Source organism: Nycticebus coucang, chromosome 11 (genome assembly GCF_027406575.1).
Source record: "Nycticebus coucang isolate mNycCou1 chromosome 11, mNycCou1.pri, whole genome shotgun sequence".
NCBI classification, from domain to species: Eukaryota; Metazoa; Chordata; class Mammalia; order Primates; family Lorisidae; genus Nycticebus; species Nycticebus coucang.
The window spans coordinates 10,930,794-10,947,374 of record NC_069790.1 but is presented as its reverse complement, the minus strand read 5'-3'; the positions used below and the strand labels follow the sequence as shown (position 1 = coordinate 10,947,374).

At 41.0% G+C, this 16,581-nt stretch overlaps 1 protein-coding gene across 1 annotated transcript; it reads right to left on the bottom strand.

The window, feature by feature from the left end:
* Nucleotides 1-263: 263 nt before the first annotated feature.
* PURB (purine rich element binding protein B) lies at nucleotides 264-9,194 on the bottom strand. Its single transcript, XM_053608938.1, has one exon. It carries the CDS (start codon nucleotides 8,638-8,640, stop codon nucleotides 7,705-7,707), a length of 936 nt encoding a protein of 311 aa, XP_053464913.1. The 5' UTR covers nucleotides 8,641-9,194; the 3' UTR covers nucleotides 264-7,704.
* Nucleotides 9,195-16,581: the final 7,387 nt, after the last annotated feature.

Sequence of the window (16,581 nt, the reverse complement as noted above, 5' to 3'; positions counted from 1 at the left end):
AAAATTAGGGGAAGCAAGTGGGCTGTCTGGGTTATGAACCACAGCGTTAACACTAACTTGCAATTATGACTCACTCCACAGATTGCTCACCAAAAAAGGGTTATGGGAATCTGTAAGTTCTAGAATTGTCTATAGTTCAGATGAAATGTGCCGTAATTTTCAAGTCCCAATTCCATACCCATTTGTGAGGCCCAGCAGGAAGCATTTCCCTCCCCAACTGCCACACAGTTCCTTAAATGAGAGACACCAGCACAAGATTGTCATTCACTTTTCCGCATACTTTATTTGTTACAAACATACAATTTTTTAAATATAGACTGTAAAACTCCATTTGCAAAAGTCTATTGTAAGGAGTGCACACCAGCAGGAAGGATTCTTAACTTTTTTCTCTATGAGTTTTTCTGTCAGTTTTGCTAGTTAGTGGTAAATACCGGACCCGCCATTTTTACAGACCTGTCTGAAGCTTCTGGCTGTATTCACATTGCTCTTTTGAAGCAGCCCTGCTCATCTGAAAATTGATCAGAATCTGAGCTTCAACCTACAGGCAGTGAGATCAACAGCCCATCTGGACTCTGTTTTTGTACGGTTTTCAGGAAGTGTGATTTCTGAATGGGTACTGCACTTTACGGATTTGTTTGAATTGCCCATGCAGCTCTATGTTTGTTAAAGTGCATTCTTCTTTTAAAAAATAAGCAAGAGGAATAATCTTTACTCTTTAACCAAGGTACTTAAAAAAATGAACTTTTTGGTCTCTCAGCAGATATTCCCAAATTGATCCTATCACTACAAATTTTAGTGTTCTATTTACAAACATTTATAGGGTTACAGGTAGAGGGGACCTTATAAAATTAAAGGTGCAGCTTCTCTTGAAGCAGAAGTCAGTTCTACAAATTCATACATAGGAATACACACGTGGTTTACAATGCATAAGCATGTGGGTATTTACACAGAGATTAAAGACATCCCCCCAAACACCTTTTAAAGTAATTTCCAACCTAAATTCTAATTGTACATCTAGATCAGGAAGCTGTCTCCTGCTATCAAGATTTGGTTTTAATTCATTCAAATTATTTGTGTAGATTCTCTACTGGCAGGACATCAGTCCCAGCTTTGGAAGTGTAGAATCTAGTCTAAGGAAGCCACTGACAGATATGATTGGCAGTGAAGATTCCCATAGACTGGAAATTTATCAGACAGATGGATTTTTAAAAATGATCTTGGAAACACATCTGCATGAAGGCCCAAAAGGAAGAATAAATCCCTACTAATATAACTGTTTTAGAACTTCAGAAAAAAGAAGTCCATACACAATGACAATCTTAGTTACTGCGTTCAAATATTGATGCCATCAAAAGTCAGTCAAATATACTTGCCTGCTACCAAATGTGCAAAAGCACAAACTCTTTTTGTCTCGTACTGATTTAAAGTCATTTTGCCCAATCTATTGACTTTAAGGAATCCAGAGAGCTTTTGTATACAGGGTGACATGTGGGCTGGGGGAAAAAGGTTTATGGCTAATACCATACCAGTTCAAAACTCAAACTCCCAAATTCCTTCAACCCACATGTGTTTAGTGACATAATCCACTCTCCCTGCAGTTATGTGTCTCTAAAAAAGGAATTTAAAAAGGGAAGAAATAAACCACTCGCCATTCTATTTCCAAATATAATTTTTTTTAAAACTAGCCTAATCTTGCAACACAGGGTTAAAAATAGGGATGAAATATTTTGCCTTGAAGAATAAGAGATGGTCTAAATCAATTTTCTTGAGAGTTAGCTATTTTAGAGTAATTGGCAGTAGGAAAAAAAGGGACAAACTCATGCCTTCTCCAACATGCTATTGGACAATGAATAGGTCTACTTAGCTTTCTCTCCACTACTCTGGGTCCACATTTCATCATGTTAAAAAAGATATAATTAGTCCTCTCTAATCCATGTCAATGGATATTAGATATAACATGAGGAAATGAAATTTGCTTCTAGACTCAGAATCTCGTGTTACTTAAAAGTACATTTATTTTCTTTTGTCAAACTGTTAGAAACATCTATGGAGAAAAATGACAAAGTTTTAGCTTCTAATAAAGCTCTACTCTGGATTTATGAGAAGTCCTACTCAGCAGTGAAACTACCAATATGGCAGTTGCTGTTGTTTTAACATGGCTCTACTTAATCCCAACTGGAATGTCTAATTCAAGAGGCTTGAGTTAGATTTTCAAATCAAAGTAAAAGATTGTGAACAGAGGTGATTACACTGACAGCATATTCCCTGTTTCTTTAGGAAATATAAAATACATTCAGAAAGGCCTTACTTGGATCAGGGGTACAGATAAATTGGGAACTACCAGGAAAATAAGTCTTCATGATGTAATCTTATTATTTTTTCATTTTCCAAATCTAACCATCAGTACTGACAATTGGACCAAATTTGTCTAAAAGTCTGTTAAATCCATCAGTAACGAAACTAGGTTCTAAGGCTGAGGGCTGGGAAAGATGACTTTAAATAGCAAAGTCAGCTATATATCAATAGAACTCACTATTCAAGAGTCCAACTCTTGAAACTTCTGGGGCTAATACTTGAAAATTAATATTTTGCCTAAGTTAAAAATGGAAAAAAAATGAAGTTATAATTTGCCGCTTCCACCTCACATCTGGAATTTACAACAGGGCGCATGACATGCACTTTTTTTCTTTTCTTTCTTTTTTTTTTTTTTTAAATGTAAATGGTTCTTTTTTCTTTTCTACAAACTATCCCACCCCACCCCAGCCCCACCCACACAACCCATCATCCAGTATATTGAATTGGAGTTGTTAACTCTTTAGGAAGACAGCTAATTGATTTACAGTACTCTAAAACCAACCCTGAAAACTGATAATCTCATTCATTTACTATAACTTCAGTGCTGTTGTCGACAGAAAAGAAAGTTACCTTAAGGCTCTAGGGAAAGTAACATATTAAATTGTGAATGCAGCATTGTTTACTCTCCCATCCATTGGAAACTAGCAAAATGCATTCTGGATCCATAATACAAACTTTCTAAAACTAGCAAAGATTTCTACTCTTCTTACAGAGTTAGAACAATACTCATAAGCAGATTATCTAAGGGAGCCTGAGAAACCATGATCCACATCACACGAAGAGTCTATGTATTTAATGATCAAAAAGTGCTTTATCTTTGAGAAATAGATCAGGGTTAAAATGGAAATATACAATGTAAAATCACTTGACATTTTTTTCAAGTGAAGTACAAAGTGGAAAAGGAGCAAAAAGATGGAGGCCCTGCTCTCTGAACAGGCCTTTTGCACGTGACTTTTAGGGTGTGTTAAATTAAAATTGTTTTAAGAATTAACAATAGTGGGATTTTACACCACTCTATTCTAAAACCTGAGATTGAACATCAAAGCAGTTAACTTTGTTATTCATCAGAGCAATTCTGATACTTCCTAAAAACAGAAGACAACTGAACTAAACTCCAGGGTCAAAAATGTTAACTTTCCCCAAACAAAAAGGAGACTCATCACAAACATTATACTAAGAGTACTGCAGAATGACAACTCTCAGCAAGAGTCATTTTTACACAAGCAAAAAAGTCACTTCTCTCCTTTCCCCTCTCACTGATCAAGGCCACACTATTTTCAAATGAATATCTACTGAGAGATCAGTTGTGCATTGGACAAAGTACCATAATTGGGTTAAAAATGAAAACAAAATTTACAGTGAAGAATACTTATGTGCATGGCTTACACACTCCAGCTTCTCCTAATTTCATCCACCTCAAGAGCAAGATAGATGCAAACAAAGTCACCTTGTGTAGATTTACATTCTACACCCCTGTAAAGCCAGTGAAGGTCACATTTAACAAACCATCTTCAGTAACTAGTGCCTGAAGTGTGCAGCCGTTTATAGACCACTCAATATGAGGGCATTATTATAACCAGCCTCTTTTGCCCACAACCCTGCTATTTTCTGATAAGACAGGATAATTGTTTTGTTTTGAGAAAACTGAAGCTTGAATCTATTAAAAGACCTGCAATTTACTGCAAAGTGATCCAGAGGTAACAAAGGAAGCAGGAGGTTAATGGCTGCCTGCGCCAAAAGCCTCTCAATCATTTCACAGTAAATAATTATGGAAAGTGACGTGACAAGTAGCCATGTGTGTGTCACAGCTACAGTCCTTTATACCACCTACATGCCTCCAATAGTTACATAGGGTGTCTGGGTTTTTGGTTTGGTTTTCACTTTGATTTTTGGTGCCATACAAATTTACGCTTTGTTTTGTGCAGCATTTGCACTGAAAAATTTGCTGACTATAACTGCCATTCCATTTGCTGAAAAGATGGGGACAATAGAAACCAGAAATAGTAACCTCTTCACAGATTTTTGCTCTTTTGATTCTGTTCCCAAAATTTCACTTCTCATCTCTGTAACTATGGTAATTGAGAAACAAACCCTCCAATTGTTTGAAAAGTAGTTTTAGTTCCCTACTTCTCAGGAATATGACGATTTTGATTAGCTGGGATGTTTGCCAAACTTAAAAAACAAGCTCTAAATCACAGAAGCCACTGAGAAACAAAACAAAAAAATTGGTTGTTTCCCATAGTCATAGAATGCTATCATCTGACTCTAATTAACAAAGACCATTTCCTTTAATAAGCTAATACTTAAGAACAAATCTCTGTGCTTTGCAGATTTCTATTGTCCCTAGTGATTGGAATGAGGATCGATGAACTACTACAATTCATCCACATCCTTCTGCAATCTTCCTGCAGTGGGGAGAGGCCATGAACCACCTCCTGCAGGAGGAACAAACCTTAGAGATTGGTTAAGACTTAAAAACCCACCACTATGACATTTACCACTTAATCTTACATAGGCAGGTCAAAGTTTTAATATAAATTACTTTTGCCAACACATAGCTTATGCATTCTTTGCTCCTTTTTTTGGAGGATTCTCAAATTGACATCTAAAGATTTACATATGATATATTACTGTTATATGGTCTAATGACTAAGAAAATTTCTCTGGTAACCAAAGCTGATGCCATATATGGTAGTGTTCTTGGCATATACTCTATATGCCTCAGACCACTTCCACATTCTTTCTATTCAGCTAATTATAGCTTGGTAGCCACTGGTGAAGGATTGTGAAGACCCTGTCATTTCTACAGAATAGAAAGGCAAGGCTAGTTACTGCAATTCAGCCAAACAAAAAGAAAAAAAAAGAATAAACCAACTCCTTGAAAAGGAGAGGTACTGCACCTTTGCAAAATTGAACTGGCTCACTGCAGCTGAGCAACAGAACCACCACTGAAGCAAGAAAAACAAGTTGGTCTATACAGGAATTATACATGGTTTGAAAATGAAAAAGTTACAGCAATCAACTAATAGCTGCAACCTTAATTTTCATTGCTGCCTCAGAGTTTGAAACTTAAACAGTTTCTGCAAACCTAATGCTAGCTTCTCAGCTCCTTTACTAAAACTATTAGGAATTTGTTCTCCGCAGCAAAGAAATAAAACACTCAGAACACATAGGTAAATACAGCAGGACATTATTGAAAACAGCTGCCTTGTAGTACAAAATACAGTACAAGTATACGGATGTCATTAAAACATCAAAAATACTATTGCTCCCATACAATTTAGGAAACATTCTTTGCAACGGAGAAAAATTTAAAAGAAAAGCTTTAAAAAAATCTGTTTAAAAATTCTACTGTGGATGATGAGTAGAGAAAGTCTGAAAAGGGCACCAATGTTTGTGGCTCTTCCACTTTTTTTTTTTAATCTAAGATCAGTGATATTCTGCATCATAGTCTATTATTTAAAAAAGCCTAATTATATATACACAATTATTTCCCGCCCTCTCAGCCACAAATACATGAAAACCTTTTTGTATATTACTCATTTCCCAATAAATACAAAAAGATTGTATAGATTGAATAATACCAAAATAAGATAATAAAAAGGATATGCAATAAATTAAAAAGGCAGCTCAAATAAAGGGCAGGCATGCAGTTAAAAAAAATGCTAAGATTATGGAGGTGGGGTTACTTGCCTCCTGGTTGAGAAGGTGTCACACAAAGAATACCTGAAAACTTTGGAAAGAAGGTTAGCTCCCATTCAATTCAAAGTTACCTAGGTCTAGGACATTTCTAGGAATACCTTTTGATGGGGGTGGGATCAACTTGATTAGTAAAAATCATTTCTACTGAAAATCCATTTAAAATATAGAAGAGGCGATCCTTGAAAACCCCAACTTTTATTCTTGAAAGACAGCTGGATAAACTGGCAAAAGCCAGTCTGTTGAAATTTCAAGATGGTATAAAAATGCTTCCAGGATATAGTCAGCATATTCACGATTACTTCAGTTCCATTCACAGATGGATTTCAGCTTCGACCAGGTGCACTGCTTGAATCACTCATCCATCATTAGCCAACTCTGATTGTGAGGTACTGATACGACAGATCAAGTTCTTAAAAATTTATTTTAAAAGAATAAATGATGCTGGAATTCTGGACCTGAGGATCTTTAGTATTTGAACAAATCCACAGATTCACTGAAGGTAAATTAAGACTTCAGTTTTGGTTATTTCCAACTTTTCCGTGAGGATGTATATGCCATTAAAGCTCAGGCTTGTAGCCACACTGTTCCTTTTGTAGGTAATCTTCAAGTTTTATGGTTTAAAATCCAGCCAACCAGTGGCTGTAACAGCCGAATTAGCCATATTTCACTGGCTCATGCAGTGGAGATTTGGCTCTCATTCATACCTAAGCCATTTCTTGGTAATGATCTCCATATTTAGAGATTACAGGAAGAACTTTAGTGAGCAGCAACGGATCCACTCAAACAGTTTGCCTTGTGCTTTTATGCCTGACTTTGTCTTGTGCCTACCTCAGCAATCCCCAATGTAAGACTTTTATCTTTGAAAAATTTTTGCCGACTCTAAAACTTTTTAGTAATGACTAGTTTGAGCATTGATATCTGAATCCTTTTGCATCCTGGAAAACAATTCTGCAAAGAAAAGACACGGACCTTGGTCCAGGTTCCAAGCAAAACCATTAAAAAAAAGACGGATCCAATTTGTTACTGTATTCTCCAATGGCCTCTTGAATTCTTATTTTTGTCCTGTCCATGATTACTTAAAGTTGTATTCCTTTTTATGAACCTCTACCCTCAGAACTCAGTAACTGCAAAGGCTTCTGTCTTCTCAAGGGTTCCACGAATACCTAGATTCAAAATGCTGATTTCAATGGAGGTGAAGGGACAAACACTGCAACAGTGAGGCCAGGAGAGATCTTTTACAACAGATTACCCAGGTACAACACAAATCCAATTGTTATCAATGGATCTGGGTAACCCGGATGTGATTCTTGGCCCAGAGGTGAGAGGATCTATCCCCTCCAGAATTGCTGATGGGTTTAGAAACCTCAGTTAGGAAACAACAGAAGCTGAGACTATTTTGTGCAGATGAGGAGATGCTGTTGTCCTCTTTGCAGGTTGCTGTCAGTTCCTTGGAACTTTACTGTTTTCTCTAATTGCCCGTGATGTTAATTCTCTTAACTATTGTATCTTTTGTTTTGTTTTTTCCCTCTGGGGCCTCCCTTGCTCCTGTCTCCACTAGCTCATTGGGCATGAGCAGGAAGGAGAGCTCTCCAGCTAAGGGTATAGTTGATGGTGGGGTGGGGGAGGCCTGTAGGGGAGCTGCCAGTTTCAATCCTCATCCACCTCCTCACCCTCAGACTCTTCGCCGCCGCCACTGCCCCCACCACGGCGCTCATAAAGCTTATCCCTCTGTCGCTCCTGGATTTCTTTCATCTCATCCGCATACCGGCAAAAGGCTCCTCCGAACTTGCCCCAGGCTTTGAAGGGCACGGTGATGGCATTGCGGTAGGACGGCTTCACCTCACTCACTCGCAGAAACACCCCGTATTTGTTGCACCCCACATCGAAGAAGAAGCGCTTGGAATCTACCGTGATGGAGGTGCCCTCGGGGAGCTCCCCGTACAGGCCTCCCCCGGGACCTCCAGCGCCGCCTCCCGGGCCGCCCGCCAGCTCGTCATCCTCGCCTCCATAGTCGTCGATGAGCTTGGCCAACGCGTCGCGGAACTCGATGAGGCCCTGCGCGGGTAACGCGATGGTCTGGCCGCTCTGCAGGCCGCCGGGCCCGGGGCCCGCGCCAAAGCCGCCGCCGCCGCGGTTGACCGTCTGGCGGATGCGCAAGAAGCGGCCGCGCTGGTTCTCCTTAAGGTCCAGGTAGTACTTGCGGTTCTCGCGCACCAGGAACTCACTCTTAAGCGCGCGCCGCGGCCCGCCGCCCTCCTCTGCGCCTGCCGCCAGCTGCTCCGGGCTGCTGGGGCCCAGCTGCGCGTAGTGCTCGATGAAGTCGCCCAACGAGTCGCGGAACTCGGCGGCCACTGCCATGGACAGCGTGAGGCGGCTCTTGGAACCGCCGGCGCCCACCTCGGCTATTTTGAGGAAGCGGCCCTTAGCATTCTGCTTCACGTCTAGGTAGAAGCGCTTGTTCTGGATGTCCAGCCGCTTCGAGGCCAGCTCCTGGGTCTCCTGTTCGCCACCACCACGGGACGCGGGCTGGAAGCCACCGGGCCCGCCGCCGCCGCGCTCACTGCCGCTGTCGCCGTCCGCCATCTTCTCGGCTGCCGCCTCTCCGCCACGGCCTGCCGCACTCGCGCCCCCGCCCTCCGCCCTGCGGCTCGTGCTCCGGGGCCCCCCAGCCTCGCCCGCCCGGCTCGCTCACGCGCTCCCGCCGCTCATCGGCGGCCACCGCCGCCCCCCATCGCCTCCACGCCCCGCCCCCGCAACTTCCGCGCAGTCCAAGCCACTTCCGGCGCGCGGCTTCCGGTGACGTTATTCCGCCCCGCCCACCACGGTCTCGCGGCCGGAAGCGCTTTAGTGGCAGGGCGCGGAGGGGTGACGTCAGGGGCCGTCCAAGGTTGCAGGCTCTGCCGGGCTGAAGTCGTGCTTCTGTCCTGGGAACTTGCCAGCGTTAGCGTGACTCAGGTCCCCACTGCTTTTGTCCACATGCCCCTCTCCCTGACACTTTTATTTTAGACTCCATTCTCCAATTCTCTTCTGCACCGTTTCTGGGGCAGTGAAGTGGGAACAGTGGTAGGGACCTAAACTCTACAAAGGTATAGGGGTAGTTAAAATTATATATATATAACCAGCCAATGTTTACCAACTTTACTATAATTACTTAGCAGTCACATAGATGATGGTCTTACAGATGATGATCTTACAGATGATTAGCTTTCTTCATCGCTCCCATAGATAGCATCAGTCTTGTGAAACCTAAGGCCGGTCTTTGAGATATCTTCCAGAGTCTGCATTATGGTGGACCAACTGACTCAACCAGACCAGTGGCTCACACCAAGGAACGAAATCAACTGGTCTTGCAACATGGAACTGACTCAGCACAAGAAGACAATTTCTGCTTCAGGATCCTTTGAGTTCATCCTCAATCAGTAGATCCAATTCCTTAGGCCTTTTCTTACCAACTGTCTTTAAAACTTTCTCCTGGATAACCAGAGAGGGGAATAAACCTCCCTAGATGCAGGGTTAAAAAAAAAAAAAAAAAGTAAACCAGCCTGAGCAAGAGCGAGACCCTGTCTCTACTAAAAATAGAAAAAATGAGGCAAAAGGATCACTTAAGCCCAAGAGTTGGAGGTTGCTGTGAGCTATGTTGACGCCATGGCACTTCTACCCAGGGCAACAGCTTGAGACTGTGTCTCAAATAAGAAAAAAAGTTAAAACATTTCTCTCAAATTCTCACAGAGATGGATTTGAGAAATTCCTCCCGTCTCTTTGCACAGTTCCTTTGGTATTAAATTCTTTCTCCATTGTAACTCCTGCTGTCTCAGTGTATTGGCTTCCTCTTGAGCAGTGGTCAGTGAACCTGGTTGGGCTATAACAGCATTAGCTCAGCACACTTGGGTGTACAGGACAGAATCCTATCTATACATTCTAGGCAACTGGAATGAGAGGCATCCTGGGGAGTCCCCAGAAGCAAGTTCTGATGGGCCTGTGAGGCTAACAGAAGAAGGCATAAACCAAATCTGAAGGACATGCTGTGGTTGGCCCAGTGACTCTGGAAAAGAGTGTTTCCAGCAGAGGGGAAAGCAGTCCAGAGGCACCCAGGGCTTGACTGTGGGAGCTCAGAACATCTGGGTGGGTGTATGACCGAGGAGTGATCCTAGATGACACTGGAGGATAGGACAAAATCTATCCTAGAGATCAAGGAAGGCCATCTGTAATGCAGGAAATTTAGTACCCCAGAGTCTGGAGAGCATATGTGATCAGATTCACATTTTGGAAAGATCACTGTGAGAACAATGTAGAAGATGGTTTAGAATGAGGTGATATTTGGGAACTAAAGATCGGTTAACAATCTGTTGCTGTCCCCACACTTACCAGCTGTTTTAAAGTGTTAAAGAAGGGTGGCGCCTGTGGCTCAGTCGGTGGGGCGCCGGCCCTGTATACCGAGGGTGGCGGGTTCAAACCCCGCCCCGGCCAAACTGCAACCAAAAAATAGCCGGGTGTTATGGCGGGCGCCTGTGGTCCCAGCTGCTGAGGCAGGAGAATTGCTTGAGCCCAGGAGTTGGAGGTTGCTGTGAGCTATGTGAGGCCACAGCACTCTACAGAGGGCCATAAAGTGAGACTCTGTCTCTACAAAATAAATACATAAATAAATAAATAAATAAAGTGTTAAAGAAATTTACCCTGCCACACTTTAGTTTCTTATCCATAAAATGTGAATAATTCTTTTTTTTTTTTTTAAATGTGAATAATTCTTATGGGGCCTTTTTGTTGTGAGCATTGAAGTATAACAAGAGGCAGTATTGCAGTATTGTTAAAAGACAGTCTGACTGCCCAGCCTGCACAAAGACAGGCTGTGCAGTCAGACTGTCTAATTATTTAATTTTCCCAAGTTGAAGTTTCCTTATTCTTAAATGTAGCTATTAATAGATAATGGATATGACAAAAGATTTGTGTCCAGAATATATAAAGAACACTTAAAACTCAACAATAAGACCACCCAATATAAGATTTTAACAGACACTTCCACTGAAAAAGATATACAAAAGTATGTGAAACAATGCTCAGAATCATTCCTAGTTTGGGAAATGAAAACCAGTCCCAATGAAATACCACTAAATGCTAACTAAAATGGCTAAGATTAAAAAGAGTAACATCAGCAGAGTGCTGTGGCTCATGTCTGTAATCCCAGTACATAGGAGGCCAAGGCAGGAGGATCACTTGAAGCTAGGAGTTGGAGACCAGCCTGGGCAACATAAATAGACCATATCCCTACAAAAATTTTTTTTAAAAAAACCCTGGGTGTGGTGGGACACATATATAGTCCTAGCCACTCAGTTGGCTGAGGGAGGAGGACCACTTGAGCCCCAAAGTTGGAGATTGCAGAGTTATGACTGTGTCACTGAACTCCAGCCTGGGTGGCTGAGAAGGATGTGGAGAAACTGGAATTCTCATACACTGCTGATGGAAATGTAAAATAATGTAAGAGCTTTCAAAAACAGTTTGCCAATTTTTTTTTTTTTTTGAGACAGAGTCTTACTCTGTTGCCACAGTTTAGAGTGCCATGATGTCAGCAACCTCAAACTCCTGGGCTCAAGCAGTCCTCCTACCTAAGCCTCCTGAGTACTGGCACTACAGGTGTTCACAATGACACCTGTATAACTTTCCTATTTTTAGTGGAGATGGGGTCTCACTCTTGCTCAGGGTGGTCTCAAACTCTAGAGCTCAATCAATCCTCCTTCCTTGGCTCCCAGAGTGCTAGGATTAAGTTTGGTAGTTTCTTATAAACATATACCTACCATAAAGCCCAATTGTTTCACTTCTAGGTATTTACTCAAGGGAAGTGAAAGTATGTATGTACAAAATACTGTACGACTCCACTTAAACAGAAGTCTAGAAAAGGGGCAGTGCCTGTGGCTCAGTGAGTGGGGCGCCGTCCCCATATACTGAGGATGGCGGGTTCAAGCCCAGCACCGGCCAAACTGCTACAAAAAAATAGCCAGGCGTTGTAGGGTGTCGTCCGAGCTACTCGGGAGGCTGAGGCAAGAGAATCGCCTAAGTCCGGGAGTTGGAGGTTGCTGTGAGCTGTGTGATGCCACGGCACTCTACCAAGGGTGATAGAGTGAGACTGTCTCTACAAAAAAAAAAAAAAAAAAAGAAAGAAAAAAAAGTCTAGAAAAGGAAATATATAAAAATATACATGAAATGTCAGAAAGCAAGTCAGTAGTTGTTGCCTGGGCCTAGACTTAGAGGAAGAGTAGATTGGAAAAGGTAGCATATGGAAATGTTTAGAGATGATGGAAATAGTCTGTGTCTTTTGGGGTAGTAGTTTCACAGATTTGCCAAAGCCTGTTCAAATGTATTTATTGCAGGAAAATTACACCTCAACTAAGTAATTTTTTTAAAAAGAGAGGAATTTTTTTTTTTAATTTTTTTTTTGAGACTGAGTCTCAAACTGTTGCTCTGGGTAGAGTGCCATGGCATCATAGCTCACAGTAACCTCCAACTCTTGGGCTCAAGTGATCCTCTTGTCTCAGTTTTTTTCTATTTTTAGTAGAGACAGGGTCTCAATTTTTTGCTTAGTCTGGTCTCGACCTCATGAACTCAAGCTATCTACCTGCCTCAGTCTCCCAGAGTACTAGGATTATAGGCGTGGTGAGCCACTACACCTGACCAAAAGAGAGGAATTAAAGAGCATGTTGGGGATATCTGCACTAAAAAAAATATCTCGTAGGATTGTTGGGCAATAATCCTAAAAAAAATATTTAGTAGAAAGCCTAATTACAGTGAATGTTCAATAAATGTGGATTCAGGGTGAGTCCAGAAAAGGGGTGAGTAGTGGAGATCAGGTTTGAGAGTCACCAGCGAATAGGTGGATTTGACATCAGGCTCCTGGGAGAAGGAAAGTTCAGGGGAAGACGCCAAATTGTGGGCCTCAAATATTTCCATCCTTGGAGAGGATGTGGATATTTCAAATTCCTAGGGAAGGAATGCAATGTTGGATATCACTTGACCTTCATGAAAGATGCCCGCCCAACTCCTCCTCTAATTTCTTACTAACTAAACAACTTTCTAATTTCTCCTCTAATGCAACTTCCTTGTACAGGGTACTCCAACATTCATTTCATATAAAGGACTATCCGTTTGTTCATGTCTTAAGAATCTGGTTTCAATGAGTCAAGTTTTATTTAATGAGTCAGACCTTTGAAATGTCATTCTTTGTTTTTAAGGTTAGGGTCTTATTCTCTTTCATATATTCAGTAATAACATTTTTGAAGACATTTTTGAGAACTTTTATGGTTTGATTTTTTTATGTGGCATGATTATATTTTTTATTTATGTTTTATGTTTAACTCTAGTTTATCTGCAATATATTTTGGTGTATAGTACGAAGTGAAGAATCTAAAAAATCCTTCAAATGATGAACCAATTGTTCCAGTACTATTTATTGAATAATCCTTCAAGGATTGATCTCAACAGGTGGAGAGAGGGACAGGTTATTTTGGGCAAAGGGAACATATGTCCCCAGATGGAAAGAAGTCCAATTTGGCTAGACCCCAGAGTCTGTGTGTGGAATGGGTGGCGAACAATGGATCTGGGAGGTAGGTAGTCTAGGTCCCACTGGGGAGGCCTTTTGCTTGTAGGCAGAGAGCTTGATTTAAGAGTTAGATGGGGAGCCACCAGACTGTGTGGAAAGGAGTATGATGCCTCCAGCTCTGTGCTTAAGGAAGTGACTCTTAGTGGAGGACAGCATGGATAGATTAGGATGGGATCCAGGATGGGTCCTCATTTGGAGGTCATGACCAAGTTGGAAGCCAGAGCCAGCTACTGAGTGCAACTGGTGGCAGTGCTGGTGGAAGAGGAAGGAGCATGTGGGGCATTTGGGTCAGGATTTAAAAACTGAATGTAGGGAAAAGGGCATAGTGCTATTAATTCCAGCACATTGGGAAGCCAAGGCAAGAGGATTGCTTGAATGGTTGAGGCCAGGAATTTGAGAACAGCCTGGGCAACAAAGAGACCTCCATCTCTCTCTTTTTTTTAATTATTTATTTATTTATTGTTATTAAAACATAGCTGTGTACATTAATGCGATCTGGATCACCATACACTGGTTTTATAGACCGTTTGACACATTTTCATCACACCGGTTAACATAGCCTTCCTGGCATTTTCTTAGTTATTGTGTTAAGACATTTACATTCTACATTTACTAAGTTTCACATATACCCTTGTAAGATGCACCGCAGGTGTAATCCCACTAATCACCCTCCCTCCGCCCACCTCCCCCCTCCCTCCCCTCCCTTTCCCCCTTCCCCCTATTCTTAGGTTATAACTGGGTTATAGCTTTCATGTGAAAGCCATAAATTAGTTTCATAGTAGGGCTGAGTACATTGGATACTTTTTCTTCCATTCTTGAGATACTTTACTAAGAAGAATATGTTCCAGCTCCATCCATGTAAACATGAACGAGGTAAAGTCTCCATCTTTCTTTAAGGCTGCATAATATTCCATGGTGTACATATGCCACAATTTATTAATCCATTCGTGGATCGATGGGCACTTGGGCTTTTTCCATGACTTAGCAATTATGATTTGGGCTGCAATAAACATTTTTGTACAAATATCTTTGTTATGATGTGGTTTTTGGTCTTCTGGGTATATGCCTAGTAGAGGAATTATAGGATTGAATGGCAGGTCTATTTTTAGATCTCTAAGTGTTCTCCAAACATCTTTCCATAAAGGAATGTATTAATTTGCATTCCCACCAGCAGTGTAGAAGTGTTCCCTTTTCTCCACATCCACGCCAACATCTCTGGTCTTGGGATTTTGTGATATGGGCTAATCTTACTGGAGTTAGATGATATCTCAAAGTAGTTTTGATTTGCATTTCTCTGATGATTAAAGATAATGAGCATTTTTTCATATGTCTGTAGGCCGTGTGCCTGTCTTTTCTTCAGAGAAGTTTCTCTTCAAGTCCCTTGCCCAGCCTGCGATGGGATCATTGTTCTTTTCTTGCTTATACGTTTGAGTTCTCCTGCAAATATCTTCTCCCATTCTGAGGGCTGTTTGCTTGCTTTACTTACTGTGTTCTTGGCTGTGCAGAAGCTTTTTAGTTTGATCAGGTCCCAGTAGTGTATTTTTGAAGCTGCTTCAATTGCCCGAGGGGTCCTCCTCATAAAATACTCTCCCAGACCGATTTCTTCCAGAGTTTTCCCTGCACTCTCTTCTAGTATTTTTATAGTTTCATATCTTAAGTTTAAATCTTTAATCCAGTGAGAGTCTATCTTAGTTAATGGTGAAAGGTATGGGTCCAGTTTCAGTCTTCTACAGGTTGCCAGCCAGTTCACCCAGCACCATTTGTTAAATAGGGGATCTTTTCCCCACTGCATGTTTTTAATTGGCTTGTCAAAGATCAAATAACGGTAAGTAGCTGGATTCATCTCTTGGTTCTCTATTCTGTTTAAGACATCTACTTCTCTGTTTTTGTGCCAGTACCATGCTGTTTTGATCACTATCGATTTATAGTATAGTCTGAGGTCTGGTAGCGTGATTCCTCCTGTTTTGTTTTTATTTCTGAGTAATGTCTTGGGCTATTCAAGGTTTTTTCTGATTCCATATAAAACAAAGTATTATTTTTTCAAGATCTTTAAAGTATGACAGTGGAGCTTTAATAGGGATTTCATTAAAATTGTATATTGCTTTGGGTAGTATGGACATTTTAACAATGTTGATTCTTCCCAGACATGAGCATCGTATGTTTTTCCATTTGTTAACATTTTTCAGCTATTTCTTTTCTTAGAGTTTCATAGTTCTCTTTATAGAGATCTTTCACGTCCTTTGTTAGATAAACTCCCAAATATTTCATTTTCTTTGGCACTACTGTGAATGGAATAGAGTCCTTAACTGTTTTTTCAGCTTGACTATTGTTGGTATATATAAAGGTTACCGATTTATGAATGTTGTTTTTGTAACCTGAGACGCTGCTGTATTCCTTGATCACTTCTAAGAGTTTTGTAGTAGAATCCCTGTTGTTTTCCAGATATACAATCATATCATCTGTGAAGAACAAAAGTTTGATCTCTTCTGACCCTATATGGTTATCCTTGATCGCCTTTTCTTCCCTAATTGCGGTGGCTAAAACTTCCATTACAATGTTAAACAGCAGTGGAGACAATGGGCAGCTTTGTCTGGTTCCTGATCTGAGTGGAAATGATTTCAATTTAACTCCATTCAATATGATATTTGCTGTGGGTTTGCTGTAGATGGCCTCTATTAGTTTAAGAAATGTCCCTTCTATACCGATTTTCTTAAGTGTTCTGATCATGAAGGGATGCTGGATATTATCAAAAGCTTTTTCTGCATCAATTGAGAGAATCATATGATCTTTGTTTTTTAATTTGTTTATGTGCTGAATTATACTTATAAATTTACATATATTGAACCAGCCTTGAGACCCTGGGATAAAATCCACTTGGTCATGATGTATAATTTGTTTGATGTGTTGCTGGATTCTGTTTGTTAGGATCTTGTTGA

What these genes read in the sequence shown, in the direction of transcription:
- PURB (XM_053608938.1), bottom strand. Translation starts at nt 8,640, where the DNA reads ATGGCGGACGGCGACAGCGGCAGTGAGCGCGGCGGCGGCGGGCCCGGT.